This window comes from Muntiacus reevesi, chromosome 2 (genome assembly GCF_963930625.1).
Source record: "Muntiacus reevesi chromosome 2, mMunRee1.1, whole genome shotgun sequence".
Lineage (NCBI taxonomy): Eukaryota > Metazoa > Chordata > Mammalia > Artiodactyla > Cervidae > Muntiacus > Muntiacus reevesi.
Window position 1 is genome coordinate 30,782,141 of NC_089250.1, and position 20,971 is coordinate 30,803,111.

The 20,971-nt window shown below is 37.1% G+C and overlaps 1 protein-coding gene across 1 annotated transcript in view; it reads right to left on the reverse strand.

Moving 5' to 3' along the window:
* CUBN (cubilin) overlaps nt 1–20,971 on the reverse strand; it is a 257,101-nt gene that overhangs the window by 220,486 nt on the left and 15,644 nt on the right. The window contains exons 9-17 of the mRNA XM_065921175.1: nt 19,963–20,094; nt 18,986–19,081; nt 16,998–17,116; nt 16,382–16,568; nt 14,658–14,770; nt 9,944–10,178; nt 6,024–6,205; nt 3,540–3,702; nt 2,282–2,469 (exon numbers count right to left, since the gene is read on the reverse strand). Of these exons, the coding sequence (XP_065777247.1) occupies nt 2,282–2,469; nt 3,540–3,702; nt 6,024–6,205; nt 9,944–10,178; nt 14,658–14,770; nt 16,382–16,568; nt 16,998–17,116; nt 18,986–19,081; nt 19,963–20,094 (1,415 nt within the window). The remainder of the gene's footprint in view (nt 1–2,281; nt 2,470–3,539; nt 3,703–6,023; nt 6,206–9,943; nt 10,179–14,657; nt 14,771–16,381; nt 16,569–16,997; nt 17,117–18,985; nt 19,082–19,962; nt 20,095–20,971) is intronic.

Genomic DNA, 20,971 nt, shown 5'->3' on the forward strand with positions numbered 1-20,971 from the left:
TCTTTTATTTTTTTCATCAACAACCCTTGAGGGACATTTGATCAAGACTCTGTGGTTATTAGTGCACATCAGAATGTTGATACTTCAGTGGCCAACTATGAAAGGGTCTCATCGGATGTCTCTGAACTAATGCATTCAAGGCAGGAGTCAGAAATTTGACCTGAGAAAGACTTGCATTTGTAATGTTTTTAATTCTTCAAGCTTCTTTTGATTTATTTCCTTGATTTATCCTTATAAAGTGTAGGGGGAAAGGTAAGGCATCTTACAGAAGTAGGAACTCAAGTATGTAGATAAAGGATTGTCCAAGGCTTCACTAGTGGCTCAGATGGTAAAGAATCTGCCTGCAGTGCAGGAGACCTGGATTCAGTCCACCTGGAAAAGGGAACGGCTACCCACTCCAGTATTCTTACTTGGAGAATTCCATGGATAGAGGAGATTAGTGGGCTACAATCCATGTGGTTGCAGAGTTGGACAAAACTGAGTGACTACCAGCTTCAATATAGAGTTATCGCAGGACTGAACTAAAATAAGAACTTAGAATGTTGGGTGGAGATGGTGGAAAAGAAAGGCCCAGAGCTCAGCTCCTCTGATGGGGACTCCAAATTTAACAACTATTTACAGAGCAGCTATCAATGAGAACAACCTGAAGACTAGCAGAAGAGATTTCCTACAACTAAATATGTAGATAAGGAACCATAATGAGACAGGCAGGAATGGCAGAGATGCAATATAGTCAAGACCCATAACACCAGGTAGGTGGCCCACAAATGGGAAGATAATCACAGCTGCAGAAAGTTTCCCCCGGGGAGTGAGACCCCAGGGGGTCTAGCACAGTAAGTACTCTCTAAGTGTGAACTATATTCACTATTCTTCAATTAAAAAAAAAAAGATGTTGAAAATTTAGTTTTTATTTATATAGCAATGCCTAAAATTTCTTCATAACGAAAAACTCTAATGTACTTTATGAGGGACTTTAGAAAACATAAACTGAATAAATATACACATTTACCATCTGAGTTTAAAACTTCTAGATTAAAAATATATTATTGTGGTTTCATTGTCAATGTACTTGTTCATTATTGAGTTAAGTCCAGATCTTATGCTAGAATTCTATGCTTTCTCTCTCTACATGTGGAGGACAGAAGAAGGTAAGAGGTTATTTGGGTTTTTCCTGGAAAAATGAATTGGTCTAACTTACATGGGCAAACATAATTGTCAATGCCTCCCTGAGTTTATTGAAAATGATTGTACCCAACAAAAAGCATTTTGTTTCTCTTACTCAACACTTTAATTTGTGGCTTGTACAGTAGTTAAGCAAGTGAAATACCAGATGAAGCAAACAAAAGCTGCCTTTCTGTCTCAGATAGTCTTATTACATCCATTACACACATTGAAATCAGAGTTAAAGTTTTCTGTAGAAGGGCAAGCAGAACTGATGAAGAAAAAAAAATCCCTAAACTCTAAAACAAAGATTATTCAATGTTTTAACTTAACTCTCTGCCACTGACTATCTGGTTCACCCAGGCAAATCATTTTACTTCTCTGGGTTGAGTTCCCTCCCAGATAAAACTGTCCTGTACAATCTCTGAATTGTGTATCCTATTAGTAAATGCTGTTAGTTTTACTCATTTTCATTCACCTCGGTTATTACAGCCCAGTTTAGTAGCTTGTGGGCTTGCCTGCTGGCTCAGACAGTAAAGAATCTGCCTGCAATGCAGGAAACCCAGGTTTGATCCCTGGGTCAGGAAAATCCCTTTAGAGAAGGGAATGGCTACCCACTCCAGTATTCTTATCTGGAGAATTCCATGTACAGAGGAGCCTGCTGGGCTACAGTCCAAGGGGTCACAAAGTATCAGACATGACTGAGTGACTAACACTTAATAGCTTGTAATTTAGCACTATTATGATTTTCTAGTCTCAGTTTTCATTTTTGTCCTTTGCTATTCTATTACCTATCTCTTGTTTCACCATCTGTAGATCTATTTTTGGCAAATTCTTTCATATTCTCTAGAACAGGTGTTAGACCTTAGCTTGCATCAAAATCAGCTGGCTGGGTTGGGGGGCAGAGGAATCTGTTAATGCACAGACTGCTGAGCTGATTCCCTAGAGGTTCTGATTCAGGAAGTCTGGGACAGGACACAGGATTATACTACTTAACACCCAGATCATCCAGGTGATCTGGACGCTGTAGACCCAACAACCATTTGAAGACCTCGGCTCTACAGAATATAAAAAAATGTTGACAAACATTATCTAAGGGTCAATCAGTAGCAAAGGTTACCTCAATGTAACTCTGAGAACAGCCACTTTGGCCTTCCAGCTCCACGAGGGTGAAGTTGACCTGTATTTGCTCTCCTGGGGGCTGCTTTATGGTGTAGACGCATTGTCTGTCATGCATGAAAGGTCCAGACAAGTCGGCAGAGAGAAGACCCTCTGGTTCTGTGTAGTTCCCTCCACACTGTAGATCCGCTAAGCAGAGCACAGAAGAGAAGGTAAAGGTCATGCAGACAGACATTCCTCCAGCTCCCAGGCATGAGACACAATTGTTAAAATTATACACACATACATACCATCATACACCCACTCTATTCACCCTGAACAGACTTACGCTTTCATTACAAGATTTTTCAGCTTGACATGTATTTGTGGGACAACCTAAAGAAATGGTTATAGAAATGTGTGATCTAACTTCCAATCTGACATCCTCTTAGATAAATTGCTTTTCAAATGCACTTATGCTTTCCTACATGCCAAAGGGGTTTGAGGCAGTTTATAAAACACATGTAACAAAATAAAATATATAACTAGAATAATGAAACAGATAAAAGGAATAATGAATACAGAATAGCAAGATATGGTCGGGGTCGGGGGGGAGTTGGTATGCACAGAAAACAGGTATGGGTTACAGAAATTACAGAAAGTCAGCAGCAGATTTCAGCCTGAAGCCAAAATAAATGAGGAAAGAAGACTAGTAAAAAGATGTTTCTTGTTATTTTTCCTGATATTGAAACTTAAAAGATGTTTCTCTTGTGAATTCTCATCAGGGGATAATGATGTATGTGAAGAACAAAATCCTCTACAGACCTAAAATAAAAAATAAAATGATGTAGCATTTCACTGTTTTTTGTTGTTGTTGTTGGTTTGCTTTAAGGTATCAATGCAAGTTAAAGGTAAAATAGCTACAAAGCTGACATATCTCAAGAGAGACTGCATTTCCCTTTTGTTTCTCCCAACAACACACCCAATAACAGCTAAGGAACTAATGTATGAACTATTTAATTTTAGGGGCCACACACATATTACCACACACATATTTACCATAATGTGGATCCCAGAATTTAGGGGTAAAGAGGTATTATAGCATTAATAATAGAACACTGGAAGGACAAAGAAATTTGTAGTAATGAGAGAAATATTTATAAATACACATGATCAGTATGAGTAAGTCATCCTCAGCCTCACAGTAAAATACAGAACAGCTATGAGCATAGCACTGTCCTTCAAGTTGATATTAAGCTCCCAGTCATCAAGGTACTTACAAGGTGATGTTAAGTAGGTGATAAGAAACCCTTGGTCATTAATTTGGTTGTCGGAATGGAAATGAATCCTGGCAAAGGGACCTGTAGTCTGGAGTGGGGGTGCAGAGAGAGTGGTGCAGAATTTCCCAAGAACAGGGTCCTGATGCAAAGGACCATCTCGAATCTAAAACAAGAGGAGGAGTCATTACGTTCAAAGTGGTCAGATTTTAACAAGTCTAGCCATTTTGTACATTAACTTTAGAAAACTCATCTTTTAAATGATGGCTCTGGGAGGTTCTCCTGTCACCTATGAATCCAGCAAACAGTTGGGGTTCAGGGAAGGGTAATCTCCTCCCATTATTCAGACACCTTACATTCTCTCTGAATTTTAACTCTGAGGCTAAATGTATACTCGAATTTGTCTCATGAAAAATTTTCAGTATTTTCTTTCCTAGGTTTTCCCCAAACCCAGGTGTGTTGGTTTCTTTTAATCGTTCATTCATTCATTTATGGTTATGCCATGCAGCTTGTGGGATCTTAGCTGCTAGACCAGAGATGAAACCTCTGCAGTAAAAGCACCAGGTCCGAACCACTGAGATGCCAGGGAACTCTCCAGATATTCGTTTTGAAATAATAAATTCCTAATGATCGAGAAGAAGAAATGAATATAGGCAAAGAAAACAGAAGAAGAAGGAATGCTAGCAATATCCACTGATGCACAGCTTGGTCTAAATACTCAGGAGGATCAGAGATGGGAAAGGAAGTAATGTGAGATTAGATGCAACATAAAAACAGTTTTGTTAATTTAAAAAGTGAAACTTTTAATAGTAATTAAATACTTCACTAATGATGACTGACCTTAGGAAATCTTTTTACTGGCTGGGTTTTAATCTCTTAAATAATCATGCCAGCCATTCTATGATCCTGTTGTAATTGCAAATTTTGTACTGCATAGAACACCAGGACACCAATGAACTAAATCATATTTTAATATGACCAATTTTGTCCACTCAAATTATTTGTTCTACTGGTAGTGAAGTTATAGGGAAGCATTACTTTATTCTAGTAATTTAACTAGCTCCTTGAAATATTCTTGAGAAATGAGAGGCTTTTCCTCTCATTGGTCTTTTCCATTACATGCATATCCAGGAATTAACAAGTAGGAATGAAAAAACTGTCTCTAATTTGATATTAATAGAACATATTGAAATAAACTTCAAAAAAATTTACTTTAATGTCAACATCTATAGGATTATCTTACTGAGATTTTCCAGTCATTCCCAAAGGTTTCAAATCCATTACACGTGCTAAATTACTAACGACTTCAGCTCATGGAGATTCCTGTCTGACAGCCATACACTTCCATTTTTATCAGTAATTCCATTATGCTCCATTCTTCTCTAATGGACTTGGGAAACCATATTATCTTTTATCACTGCTACAAGGGACTCAGAGAGTTATGATGGTAAACAAGATGGGAACAACATATGAATTCAATCTTCACAATGATCTTTTCAGTTTACAAATGGAGAGCCATGTTTTTGATAGACCTACTTGCTTACAGTATCTGAATATAACAAAGCCACATGTTTCCTCTTTCGCATTTTAATCCTTTACTAATGGTAAACTGGAGGGACAGAGGGTGACTTCTTTCTTCCCAGTGACAATATCAATACAGCCAGTGAGGCACACCCTTCAGCAGTCCAAACACAATTGCTATTAGGTTATTTTTCCTCCTGGAACCCTAGAGTCAACTTGTGAAACACCTTGGCAGTTTATAGCAGACAATGGAAGATTTGAATCTGCTATGGAGAAGACAGTCGTTCTGGGGGGTTGATTTCATAAAATCTGCTGCTTGCATGGGAAGAAACTGGGCTTCCGGGAAATGACAGGGGGAGGCAGAGCAGTCTGCTTCCCACATTTAAATGGAGCCCATAGGAAAAAACAAGCTGGCACAACTAAGAATGGAGAGTTACCAAGAATTCCCTGGTGGCCCAGTGGTTAGGACTCCACACTCTCACTGCTGACAAAATAGGGAGTTGGCAAGATCTAGATGTCCATCGGCTACCTATTGAAGAATAAATACACCTAACTATTGCTACAAATTTTGGTCATCCAAGGGCATCGCCAATAACAGTTCCCTGAGTTCTAATCATATCATGATAAATTCTATCTAAATGCAGTTGTTGAACTTCTCTGGTGGTGCAGTGGATAAGAATCTGCCTTCCAACGTGGGAAACAGGTTCAATCCCTGGTCTAGGAAGATCCCACATGCCCGGGAACAACTAAGCCTATGTGCCACAACTACTGAGTCCATGCTCTAGAGCCCCTGCTTCACAACAAGAGAAGCCACAGCAATGAGAAGCCCACGCACCACAACGAAGAGTAGCCCCAGCTCTCCGCAACTAGAGAAAGTCTGCACACAATAATGAAGACCCAGCACAGCAAAAATAAATAAATAAATAAAAGTATTTTTTATATGAATAAATAAATACAATGGTCTACCTCAAGATAATCTTTGCTACAGTCATCGTGGTGCTCCAGGCTTAAGGTCCCAAAAGTAAATGTGATCAGGAGGTCAGGACTAGTTATCACCCTCCAGACACAATCTCTTCCTGGAGGATACTTTCCAGGATACCCAGGAGACTTAATAGAACCATAAGTTCCAGTCAGCATACCTCCGCACTCTGAAATAAGAGGAAAAAAATAACTTTACATTTGTACGTAACTTATAATTCATGTAGAATTATCATAGCTTTTACTGCAAAAAGAAAGGCTTTATATAAATAACTATGTGCAGTTTTGGACACTCTCATAAATTAAGCATGATCTTCTGTTTTCCAGTTTGATAAAGTTATAAAACCAGGAGTACCGACGGATAAATAAATGAATCACCTGTGTATCAAGCTCCATGCTTATTAGCCATCTCATGGTGATATGATTTAAAATGCAGTGCTGAACTGTCTGAGTGATGAATAATGGGATGACAGATTTATTTTTTCACTTTGAAAGAGAATAATTCCTGTATATTAACTCTATTAAAGTACAGTTAATTTCCAATGGTAGTTTCAGGTATACAGCAAAGTGATTCAGAAAACATATATATATACTCTTTTTCAGATTTTTTTCTATTATAAGTTGTTACAAGATATTGAATATAGTTCCCTGGCCTTAAGAGTAGGTCCTTATTGTTTATCTATTTTATATGCAATAGGGTGAATCTATTAATCCCAATCTCTTAATTTATCCCTACCCTTCCCTTTTGTGCATTAACTCTTAAAAATTTCTGGAACTTCTGTCAGCCCCTAAATCTTTCAACAAGCTAGGTCATTTTATACATTAGAAAAATTCAGTGCTACATAATTTTCATTTGAGAAGATTAGCAGTCTTAACCCTGAGATACAGACCATTCATTTTATAAATGAAGAAAGTCACATATCTATGGGTGGTTGAACCACCTTCCCAGGAATGGGGTTGGGGAAGAATGGCATCCGGCTTTTTGACACCCACTCCACCACCTCACCTCCACTATACCCCACTAACCCCCTAAAATTGCATATCATCTGCAGTGGCTATTGTATGTTACTATAAAAATAGAAAAAAAACCCAGAAATCTAGATATAAATCTAGACTGGAGTAAATATAAATTAGAAAAAAAGTAAAATAAAGTGACATTTCAAATATGCAAGTTGTGAAATTCACATAACCATGCAGGTTATTAAAAAAAATTTCACTACCAAGGCCAAAAGTGAAACAAATTTAGTTACATGATTCTCACTGTTTCTAATGAGAAAATATCTCAGTTGCTCAGAGGAAGAAAAGCTTTTTTAAAACTTAGTATTTAAAAAATTATCATATAAGTAAAAAATATAAAGAAAGTGCCATAAGCAAAGCAAAATATTAATAGAAAGCTAGGGAAAACATAGTATATAATACAATGAGTTACTATCCCTAAAATGTGAAGAGTTTGTAAAAAAGAATAGAGATAAAAACAAAGAGTTCACTGAAAAGTGAAAAGGACCTCCTGATGTAACTATTTTTGCAAAAACAAAACTGAATTTGATCAAACACTCCTTGTGTGCATTTCTCAACCTGCAGTGCAGGGCAGTGGGGCCCAAACAGCAGCAACAGCAACACTCTTGCTGGTCAAAGAAGTGAAACTCAGATTGTTGGACCACGAAAGTGGCTGGGACTTGCGAACAGAGTATTACAGAAGAGGCAGCTGCATGAAAATAGCATCCAAAAAATGCGTCCTTGGGTCCTTAGCCAAAGCCTAAACTGAAAACACAAAGGGGAAGACTGCAGACCAACAGGAAACAGGAGACAAAGCCCAAACCTCTGTGTGCAATTTGAAACCCAGAAGGAGAGAAGGGAGGGAAAAAATGACAGAAGCAGAGGAGAAAATCATATCTCAAAAGATTTATAAAAAGTATTTAATGTTTTAGCATCCATTCACAATAAGCTAGAAATAAAAGGTGATAGTTGAAAATGTTCATAAATTCTTTGGCACTTCTCCCATGGAGAAGTTGAGTCTGTGGCTCTTCCTCTTGAATATGGGTGGGCTTATGACCGCTTCAAACATTTTTTTTTTCTTTTCTTTTTTATCTTTTGGCCACAACACACAGCTTGTGGGATCTTAGTTCCCTGACTAAGGACTGAATCCACATCCTTAGCAGTGAAAGCACAGAGTCTTTCTTAGCCACTGGACCTCCAGGGTATTCTTGTCACTGCTTCAACCAGTTAAAAATATAGCAGAAATACAACATGACCTCTAAGGAAAGGTCAATAAAGTTATGTGGCACCTGCCTGGTCCTGTTGTAATGCATATTCTGAGAGAAGCCAATGCTGGAAAGAAGTTCCACTACAGGGGCTTCCCCTACTAAGGCCACCACAGGAGGGGGGCTACAGGTAGCATTCAAATCAACAGCCTGGTTGAATGCTCATCCAGAGGCCAAGACCAATTGTTAGCCAAATGACTGAGTCATATTGGATTTCCAGCCTCGTTGAGCCTTTAGATGACTACAGTCCCAGCCAATATCTGATTGTAACTGCTTAAGAGGTCAAGTGATAATTGCCGTGCTGAGCCCTTTCCAAATTCCTGGTCCACAAAGTCAGAAATATAATAAGATGATTAATGCTCCACAATGCTAAATTTGTGAGTCATATGTTATCCAGCCATAATCATTCAGAGTGAACTTCCTTAATGTAATAAAAGCTGCTTACAAAAACTTAACAGCTAAAACATTACATTTAAAGGCAGAATACTGAACATTTCCCCATGAGGTTGGGAACAAGACAATGATACTCATTCCATCACTTTCATTCAGTGTTGTATTAGAAATTCTGGCCAAGCAAAGAAATAAGGCAAGGAAGAGAAATAAAAACAGGTTACATAACAAATTCACAGATAATATCACTGTGTATGTATAGAAATCCAAAGGACTCTACTGAAAAAATGGTTAGAATTGATGCATGAATTAGCAATACAACTGGGTTCAAAACCAAATATTTTAAAATAAGTATACATAGGATATCTCTATATATTAACAACAAGTGAAAAAAAATTTAGAAAAACAATATCTTTTAACAAAATATTAAATAGCTAGGGGAAAAAATTAACAAAAACTGTGGAATATTTAAGCATGGGAATCTACTAACCATTGCTAAATTAGAAGAGAACTAAGAAAATAAAGAAATAGTACATGTTCATGGATTGTCAGGGTCAATATTTTTAAGAAGTCATTTCTTCCCAAATTTATTATAGATTCAACAAGACTTGAACTGAAGCAGCAGGTTGTTGAGGGAAGTTAACAAGTTGCATGTGGAGTGATCTAGCATATTATTGAAGAACAAGGTTAGAGATTTTACACAACCAGATTTCAAGCGGCACAAGGATAAATAAACCAATAGAAAAGATGAGAAGTTTCAGAAATAGATTCACAAATTTATTGATGAATGAACTGGAGGTTCAGTGTGCTGTTCTCACTTTTTTACATGTTAAAAAATATTCATAGTAAAAAAGTTTTAAAAAATAGAGCACCAAAAACAAGCTAACCACAAAGGAACAAATCATCATATGACATGAAGATAAAAAAAGAAAAGTACTAAGTGAAGGAAGAGGCAGAGTCCTCAGTAACACCCCTGCCGTATTTACTAGTAGAGATTATAAAAATGCTGTTTAGTAATTTCATAAGGGACCCTTTAAGACTCATACTGTTTAAACTCTTTCAGTTCATCTAAATTTTATTATTTCTGAACACAAAATGGAAGGTCACTGCATTTTGGTTTTTTTTTATTTTTAAATAATTAAAGAAATTATATATCACTAGATCTCAAAACAGCTAAGGTATCCAAAAGTCTAATACTGATCAACAATTTATGTCACCTCAAAAGCTTGCTTTATTTCTCTCCGTGTTTACACTTACCTGGTAGCTGTGTTTCCCATCTTATCGTAAAGCCTCTTTCACTCCTTAAATGTTCAGAATAGAGATGAAAATAGAGGGCGTTATCACTACTGAGGAGCTCGTGAGGGGGGTTGGAGCCACAGAATCGTCCAAGCTGATGTGCTGCAGAGGAATCTCCATCGTGAATCTGAAGAAACTCATGTGGACAGTTGTTTGTGGGTTCTAACTGAAAAAAGGTGAAAGTGATTCGCAGTACCTGAAAAAAGAAAAAAGGTCATAAGAGATTATTTTTCACTTCTATGTTAATTCTAAAGAATTTCTCCTACTAATTGGAAGCATTTCTATTGAGTCCCTTTCAAGAGACAGATCTATAATTTCCTATTACCTAATTATCCACAAATATGTGTGAAAGTTGTGTTAAAAATTGCTTAGATCTAACTTCAGCTAATATAAAAAAACTCTATATTAACAAGATAGATTTGTAATGGCTTTACTGAGGTACAAAGAACTGTACATATTTAATGTGTACAGTTTGAGAAGTTTGCAAATATGTGAACACCTGTGACACCATCAATGGAGTCAATATAATAGACATAACCAACAGCTTCCAATTTCCTTCTCTTTCTCTCTCATTTTTTTTCTCTCTCTTTCTCATAAGAACATGGCATGTGATCTACCTTCTCACATTTTGAGTGCACAGTGCTGTATTGTTACCTATAGGAACAATGTTGAATGGCAAATCTCTAGAACTTATTCACCTAGTGTAACTGAAAGGTTATACCCATTAAGTTATTGTTCAATGGGTTAATGAAATAGATTTACCTAGATTTCATTAATCATAAAGTTAATTAAACAGAGTCACTCCAAATGTATAGCTAACAGTGCTTCCAAATCAGTAACATAAAACATGAATATCTACTTTGGGTTAAATTTAACTGAATAGCCTGCAGCCTACTCATAATTTATCAGTGACCCCAGGGATGCTGATTCCTTTGTTGCTGCTCAGTTGCTAAGTCATTTCCGACTCTTTGTGACCCCATGGACTGCAGCACACCAGGCTTCCCTATCCATCACCACCTCCCAGAGTTTGCTCAAACTCATGTGCATTCAGTCAGTGATGCCATCCAACCATCTCATCCTCTGTCGTCTCCTTCTCCTCCTGCCTTCAATCTTTCCCAGCATCAGGGTCTTTTCTAATGGGTCAGATCTTCACATCAGCTGGCCAAAGTATTGGAGTTTCAGCTTCAGCATCAGTCCTTCCAATGAATATTCAGGGTTGATTTCCTTTAGGGTTGACTGGTTTGATCTACATGCAGTCCAAGGAACTTTCAAAAGTCTTTTCCAACATCACAGTTTGAAAGCATCAATTCTCTGGTGCTCAGCCTTCTTTATGGTCCAACTCTCACATCTATACGTGACTACTGGAAAAATCATAGCTTTGAATAGATGGATATTTGTTGGCAAAATAACATCTCTGCTTTCTAATATGCTGTCTAGGTTGGTCATAGCTTTTCTTCCAAGGAGTAAATGTCTTTTAATCTCATGGCTGCAGTCACCATCTGCAGTGATTTTAGAGGCCAAGAAAAGAGAGTCTGTCACTGTTTCCATTGTTTCCCCAGCTATTTGCCATGAAGTAATGGAACTGGATGCCATGATCTTAGTTTTTGGCATGTTGCTTTTAAACCAGCTTTTTCACTCTCCTCTTTCAACTCCATCAAGAGGCTCTTTAGTTCTTCTTCGCTTTCTGCGTAAGGGTGTTGTCACCTGGATATTTGAGGTTATTGATATTTTTCCCGGCAATCTTAATTCCAGCTTGTGCTTCATCCAGCCCAGCATTTCACATGATGTTCTCTGCATATAAGTTAAATAAGCAGGGTGACAATATACAGTGACGTACTCCTTTCCCAATACGGAAGCAGTTCATTGTTCCATGTGTGGTTGTAACTGTTGCTTCTTGACCTGCACACAGGTCTCTCAGGAGGTAGATAAGGTGGTCTGATATTCCCATCTCTTTAAGAATTTTCCACAGTCTATTGTGAATCAAAGGCTTTAGTGTAGTCAAGGAAGCAATAAATGTTTTTCTGGAACTCTCTTGTTTTTTTTCTATGATTGGACATTGGCAATTTGATCTCTGGTTCCTCTACCTTTTCTAAATCCAGCTTGAACATCTGCAACTTCACAGTTCATGTACTGTTGAAGCTTAGCTTGAGAATTTTGAGCATTACTATACTAGCATGTGAAATGAGTGCAATTGTGTGGTAGTTTGAACATTCTTTGGCATTACCTTTCTTTGGGATTGGAATGAAAATGGACCTTTTCCAGTCCTGTGGCCACTACTGAGCTTTCCAAATTTGCTGGCATATTGAGTACAGCATTTTAACAGCATCGTTTTAGGGTTTGAAATAGCTCAACTGGAATTCCATCACCTCCACTAGCTTTGTTCATAGTGATGCTTCCTAAGACCTACTTGACTTCGCACTCTAAGATGTCTGGCTCTAGATTAGCAATCACACCATTGTGGTTTACCATTGTGATAACCATTGTGATTATCTGCATCATTAATATCTTTTTTTAATAGATATTCTGTGTATTCTTGACACCTCTTCTTAATATCTTCTGCTTCTGTTAGGTCTATACTACTTCTATACTTTATTGTTCCCATCTTTGCATGAAATGTTCCCTTGGTATATCTAATTTTCTTTAAGAGATCTCTAGTCTTTCCCATTCTGTTGTTTTCCTCTATTTCTTTGCACTGAGCACCTAGAAAGGCTTTCTTATCTCTTATTGCTATTCTTTGGAACTCTGCATTCAGATGGGTATATCTTTCCTTTTCTCCTTTGTCTTTCACTTCTCTTATTTTCTGAGCTATTACGGGTCTCTAAACCTCTCAACTGATACCCAGCCTGGTCGGATGGCCTAGGGTGTAGGCCTGTATAACAGGTATTCATCTTTGGTGTTTGGATGTCATCAAGGGATGAGAAATACCAAGAGCAGACATCAGGGGAAAGGTACTATGAAGAGTTATGAGTATGAAAGTAGGTGAGAATAAGCATATAAATATGTCTCCAAGTTAAAATGCTAGACTGTGCAGACTTGAATATAGTATTATGACTAGTGAAACATAAAAGATTTTGTGCTGACAACCCCATCTGAAACAGCCAAACTATCAGAAGGTGGTTGTTGAAAGAATCTAATTTATGATCTAAAACCACCACAGCATTCAGCTCATGAAAAAGGGAATCAGGATGTTTTTGAAATGCTATGCTAGGGTACTTTTAAGATATCTTACCCAACATTACATCATTTTTGTCCTTGAAGCAATTTCAATGAAAATCAAATAAACGTTTATAAATTGAAGTATCCTTATTTCAATATTATATAAACTGCATTATGTAAACTGTAATGGGGATAAGAAAATTCACAATAATCAAGAAAAACAGCATAAAATATTTTTACAAGCTCACAAGAAAAGCATTAAAATTTTTTCACAAAATGATTTTTTCTTGAAAGAAACATGTTTTCAATGTCAGGAAACAGAATTCATGAAAACTAAATGGAAGGAAGGAAATTCACATAACATACCCGCTGGGAGATCGACTTTGGAGTTTATTCTATTGTGGGATCACCAGACCCCAAAGAATCCTTGCTCAAGGGAAAAAATATTTCTGACCTTGACAATGACCTCTGTAACATTAGTTTGCTGGGAAAAGTTAATAGTATTTCAAGGGAAAGACTTAGCTAGTCAGACATATAACTTTAATAAGTCCATGAGTTGGTTGAGAAATAAATATTTGGAAAAGTCTGAGTAATGCTGGAGATAAAAGCACTAAAAACCTTAGTGGTTTTTAGGATCTTAATTTGAAGACCATTTGCCCAGCAGTCCAGTCACTGGAGTCGAATGGCCTGGGTCCAGGTTCCTGCGGGCCACTTAAAGACCTCACACCCCTGGACAGACGTCTCAGCTGCTCAAGGGTAAATGAGGTGATGGGAGTTAAAACGCAATAATTAAACATATGTAAAGCAATGAACATAGCACACTTGGAGAGTGTGCTATCAGAGAAGACTTGGATAAGGAAACCATCTTAACAGCAGTCCCAATTTTGGCATAATGATCAACATAACATTGAATGATCACTACCAGTTTGGTGACAATATGACTATACAAATGGCTGGCTTGTCATGTAAAGAACTGTCTGTATTGGACAAAGTACAGGCTTTGAAATACAAACGTGGCTTTAAAATCCAACTAGTCCAATTACTAGCTAAAGAGTGTTTTTAAAAACACTGCAAAGTGCACAATTCAACTTCTTTTCCTCTGCAGTGTGTGAGAGTCCCTCTTGGGGATGGATGAGTGGAAGCTTTTCCAATTACTTAGCTTCTCATAGTTTCCATTATTTCATCTACACAAATGAGGATACCAACACTTCAATTAAAAGAGTTACTGTAAGTTTTCAAAAAAGGTATACAAAATACTTAGCCCAAAGCCTGATACTTAGAAAGTCCTCAATATTTTGCTGTTGTTGTTCAGTTGCCGAGTTGTGTCCGACTATTTGTGACCCCATGGACTGCAGCATGCCAGGCTTCCCTGTTCCTCACCATCTCCTGGAGTTTGCCCAAGGTCCTCAATATATGATGGTTGAATTATCATTATATGTAAAATAATGTAATATACACATGTAGTACATACTCATACATATAAATGAAACACAGTGTGGTTGGGAGACACTGTATTTACCTTTTGCTCTTCAGTTTGGATAACCCAGAAGCAGTTAATGTCATGAGCATAAGCAACATCAGGGCTCACGAAGCTGAAGCTTCCGTTCATCCCCGAGAGGGACTCTCCACACACTGCAGAGGAAAAGGAGTTGAACTGTGCTTTTCAGAGACTCTGGAAAGGAAGAGGCCAGGCAACTCCCACTCTGCCCCTGAAGCTTTCAGAGAGTCTGAGTAATTCATGTTGGAGACAAAAGCCTGCCATTCTTTCTTCTCATCATCTCCTTCTTCCTTCAACATCCACTCAGATCCCAACTTGCGCTCCGAGTCCCGCTTAGGCGTGCTCATCTCCACCTGAATTTCCCTGCCTCTCAGGGTCTCCTCTGACCCTCATTCCCTCTGCATCTGCAACACCTGGCCCCACACAATTTAATTCTTATCTTTATTTTTTTCTCCCCTCTGCCATATCAACCTTGTCTCCTCAACTGGAAGAAAAGCTGAAAGTAGGTGGAGACTATTTTATTTTCCCTTTCCTTATTTTTCCACAGGGTCTACCAGAGTCCTAAACACACAATAACGCCGCAGTAGATGTGCTGATTCAAAATCAGGAGGAATGAGGGAGAGAAGGAGCGGGCGGAAGAGGTTTATGGAGAAGGCTGAATACGAAGCCCTCCTTGGGGACAGATACATTCTGATCGGAAGCAAAGAAGGACTTTGGAGAGGTTTGGGGAGAGAAATTTTCCAAACAAAGGAACACAGCAGAAATGTGGTGGCACATGGCATCAGGAGATAAGGAAAGCAGTCTGGCTTGAAAGGGTATATTTTTAGGGAACTAGTGAAGAAAAGGTTAGATGGTTAGGGTGAGGCTTGATTGTAGAGGATGATTGAAAAACAGTCTCCCAGGTTCATTCACAGTGTAATATTAACTCTCATTTCACTAGATGATTTGCATGTTATCTAGTAACCTTCAGTACCTTCATTTGGCATTTGGAGGTATACATGGTTTTCCCCATTTTATAAATATGAAAACTGAAGTTCAGAAATTAAGCTACTTCCTTGAAACTGTGGCTACTAAATGGAGAATCTGAAAAACCCAGAAACACAGAATCCAAAGGTTGTCTTCTTTGTGCTATAATTCACTCTTTTATATCATTTTAAGTTTAAATGTCTTTATTCCACAACTAAACTCCTTGAGGGCAAAAGCTCTTTTATATATTTATAAGAATATATATTTTTCACGTATACTCCTTTTGTATTCCTCAGTATGCTAAAGACATTTTTTTATTTTAAATTGAAAAAAACAAACTAAACAAACCAAAAAAACAAAAACAAAAGACCTAGTCCTGATCTTTATTTAATAGGCAAAAGGGAGTCAATGTATATTTTAGAACAGGAGAGTGACAAAGAGTATTTGTAATTTCCAGGGAAATGAAATGGCTGCTACAGAGAAGACTCTCCCTTAGCAAACTACAATAACTTAGTAAATTTTGCTTTCAAAAGGGACATTATGAAAATGGAAAATATTAATGTTTTCTTTGATGAAAAGATTTGTATGGCTTAAGTTGAATTTACCTTATCTTACCTTGTGAATTTCAAACCATTTCTGCAAGGGAAGACTTTAGTTCTAAGTCTTTGAGCAACTGAACATGATAGCAGATTGTTCAGTGGAAAAGCTACAGCAGGACTCGCTCAAGGACGACACTTCTAAACTGTGAGTATCTGTGGTATAAGAGATGCTGAGTGTACCTTGCTGGGGAATGTGACAGAGAAATCCAGTCCAGAAATGTGTGCATTCACAACTGAAACCATTAGCGCCGTCCACACAGGTTCCCCCATTCAGACAGGGGTTGCTCAGACACTCATTGAAGTCTTCTGTGCAGTTGACACCAGTCCAGCCCGATTCACACGTACAAACATAACCAGAGACTGTTTCCTAAGGAAAGAAGAAACACCATGTCACAGAATGGAGGGACAGACAGTAATCATGAACCAACCTAAGTAATAAAGAACAGCATGCTATGTAATTCAAGGAGAAGGTGTTGAAACATAAGCATCTTCCAGGAGCCTAACTACTAATTCATTTAAATGTTAATTCCAAAGAAAAAGAAATTAGATGTATTTGGGTCAAACTGTAGGCTTTGTTTTACTGCTTTGTAAATCACTGAGAGAAAAAAATGAACTCATTGGTTTTTCCTGGGAACTAAAGTCATTACCTACCTTTTATCTGAAAGCTATTGACAACTCTTTATCTTAAGCTTGAATCATTACCTTAAAACTCATAAATCATAGAAAACGTATCACACAGAAGTGAACTAAATTTATTCTCCAGCACTCAGTTCCCTTAGAAGAACAAAGGACTCACAATGCATTGTCCATTTACACAGGGCTGACTCAGGCAAATATTACTGAGTTGCACACATCCATTTGGCCCATAACCATTTCCAGTATATCCCGGAAGACAAGTGCAAAGAGGTAAGGAACCTGTTTGGAAATAGAAATGGAAATGTCTAAGTGTAGGTCTCCTTCACTCAGGTCCAGGAACAAAACTCAGGTTCTGTAGTCTAGGTAAGGAATCCTCAAAGTCTGCGCATACCCTGGGGCAGACAAGGCAAAGTGTGAGGTGAAAAGATTTAGAATCTTTTTTTCCCCTAGCTTTTAATCTTAAGAATAAGAAAGACAGGACACATTATCAATACTTTATTTACAGATTGACACTGATGCTGTCAGTCCCTATGAAATAGTCCTGAGTTGAAAAAAAAAAAAAAGTGAGGCCCAGCAAGGGGAAAGGGAGTTTCCTATCAAGGAGGGGTTGGCAGCAAGAAAGAGCATTCCTGCAATGACGGTATCTGTACACATACTGAGCCCTAGGAATACATACTATTATAAAATCTCCGTTTACAGATGAAGACAAAGTGCCGAGAGATTAAGTGCCTGATCACAGACCCATAGATAGAACATGGTGGAGCCAATGGAAAAATAAAGTGCAATCTTCTAGAATTCACCTCCTAACCACTTCAGTAGGCTGTTAATCATTTAACAAACACTTGAATAGTCATACATATATATTTAATATGTGCATACATACACATTTATATTCTCTCATATATATGTGAGATATACGTGACATGTGCATACATATGACAAGTTAATAAAATAAAGGCAGTATTTTGAAATAGCATGAGATACGATATATAATTCAATAAATGGAGTTGGAGACACTTATTTGGACAAAAACATCAAACTAGATTTCTATTTGATGCTATAGATAAAAATAAATCCTGAAAAGATCAAAAATTTTAACATTAAAAATAAATGAAAGTAAGAAGGACCATGTGTCAATCTTGACTTCCAAAGAGTTTGGTAGGGAAGGTCAAATTCTAAGAGGAGAAATACTAAAGTGAAAGATTTACTTTTTTGACCACATAAAAATTTTAAACTTCTAACTAGAAAACACTACCATAAAATTAAAATAAAAACCACATGCCAAGAAAAATATATATAAAATATAAAATAATGAGATAATATCCTCATAGTAAAAAATGAAATTTCACAGGTCAGTAAGATAGCAGATGAATAAAGGACCTTAAAAAAATTAAATGGCTAGTAAATATGTGAAATTTTTCATTGTTTATTTAGTACTAATCAAAGTTTTTTGACTTGGTCAAAATTAAAATAATGAGAAGGCAATTTCTGCCTATGAAATTGATGAAAATGAAAACTCACTATAGTACCCATTATTGTCAAGGGTAGGGTAAATCTATATTTCTACAGACTGTTAATAAGCATATAAATTATTTATTCTTGAAAAAAAAGTTTAGTAATATGCATTTTTTTAAAAGTTTTCGCAGGTGAAGCTTTTATGCAACACTGCAGACACAGAAGAATTTTGCCCTGGATCCATTTTTTTCCTTTCTTAGTAGGGAACTCTTTATTTATTTATTTACTTTTTAGAAACTCTTTATTTTAACTGAGGGTGTGGGCACCTGGAATTAAGACTATATTTCCCAACCTCCCTTGCAGTCACACTTGGCCACCTCACTCAGTCAGGCCAAAGGCCCAGAAAGGGGAGTCCTTAGAGACAACTGACATGTTCTTCCTTTCTCCTCTTTTCCTTGCTGCTGGAATACAGTCATGTATCTATCTGCTGGCTTAATTATCTTGGAAAATACTTGCAAAAACTACAGCAGATCATAAAAAATCCAATTGTATACTTTTATAACATGGATTGATTTTTGGTTTGAAGACCAAAGTAAGAATTTTGAAAATAGAGGATTTTGATTTTAAAATGTTGATTTGCTTTAGAAGGTCATCCTAAAATACCCCAAACCAGAGGGAGAGATGAGTCATTACCTAGAGCCAAGGAACATGACGCGTGTGGGTGGCAGCCTCCGTTATTGACCAAGCAGCGGTCTAGGAGCGTGCAGACTCTCCCATCACCCTCATAGCCTGAGCACAGCAAGAGCAGGCAAGTGAAAAACAATGTCAGCAACATGCAAGAAGAAGAATCCTGATCTGAGAAGCAAATATCAGGACCCAGACCAACCAGAGATCTTCCATCATCAAAACAGAAAATGTAAATAAAATATGTCATAAATAAAATTACACAGTTAAGAAAATGGACAACAAGAATTAGGAACCTAATTTTGGAAACAATGTTCAGGGTTGTTTCTAATGACAAAAATAAAAAGTAAAAGTCATATGAAAACTATGGAGAGACTTAGAAAGTGCTGACTCTAAGAAAGTGACATTTTTTAATCAGTGACTTCAAAGCTTTGAGCTGAATTATTTTAAAAGTCCAAAGGAAAAAAAAAAGTCCAAAGTACTGCTGTTTCATGTTAATAAAACATACAGGGTTTCGATTTGCCCCTTAGAACTCCCTGAACTTCTTGGATAGTAACTCAATTTAGATTAGAAAATAGGAGTCATGACTTCTTTCTGGAAGAGAAAGGAAATGCACGTGTATGATATGCCTACCATTAGCTCTGGTATTTAGTAAACTTTATATGGAAAACATCTCATGAATTCACTATATTAATAAACTGTGGGAACAATACATCTGTGATCCATAGAGAAAACCTGTCAAGTTTTTCATTATTTCAAGAAGCCATCTCACAGTTGGTAAAGGCTTATTATTTTCCACTGATACACAAAGTAACTTTTCTCTCTTTCTTATAACACATACTAATGTATCCTGGATCTAGAAGTCAAACTTTTTGCACTATTCAGCTTGCTTCCTTAGACATAAATCACATTTACAAAGGAACACAAGATCCTGTTTTCAAATGCACATTGTGTCTGTAACAGTATCAGGAAATTTGGTGTAGCACCTGGTGGACATGAATGACAGTGGTAAGATCCAGCTGTATTTATACACTCCACAAGTGGAGCCACAGAACAGCCGCCATTGTTTATCTCACATTCATTGATATCTTCGCAAACGTATCCATTTCCTTGCCAGCCTAGAAAAACAGGAGGTTTGAAAAGTTAGTTAAAAACATGTAAAAACCTGCTTAACTATGTAAAGAAACACAGGTTAAAATGGTATATATTCTACCTTTCAGATCGGCAAAAGCTGCTTTAAATATAATCAAATTCCTGCAAAGATGTGGGCACTTCAGGTAGTCTTATATGCTATTAAAAATCAGAAGTTAGATTTGTTAAACCTATTTAGAAACAGATCTAGCCACGTTCATTAAAGATTTTAAAATACATAACTTTTGACTAACAATTCCACTTCTGAAAACTTATTCTACAATGATAAAATTGTCATCAGGTTTTATCTGAAAGCAGATAAACTGTCAGTTTATCATTTATAAAGATGCAGGTAAGTCTACCACAGCATTGTTTAACAGGAAAAAAAACTCTCAATAGTATACAGCGACATATACTGAATATACTATGAATATAATATCATAATATCATAATACTATGAATATACCATACTGAATATAATATCATCTATACCAATGGATGCTAAAAACTATTTTTAATAATATGTGCACACACTGAAGGATTTTTCCATATATATTTTAATGGAAAACATCGAATTTTAGAAATGTATGCAGAGCTATGATCACAGTTTGGGGAAATAATTTTTTTTTAAACCTGCATATTGGTCTGTGTGTCTGTATAAATGAAGGGAAAGGTAGAGGAGAGAGACACAGGGTTTTCCGATGACACACCCAGGTGAGGACTACTAGACTCTAGTTGAAGGAAAGTTACCCGGCTCAAAATAGCCTGGAGTTAAAACTCCCCTGTGGGTCCTTCCCACCATTCTATGCAAAACAAAGAACTCTCTCACTGGAAGAAAGAAAATGGACATTAAGGTTGATTATG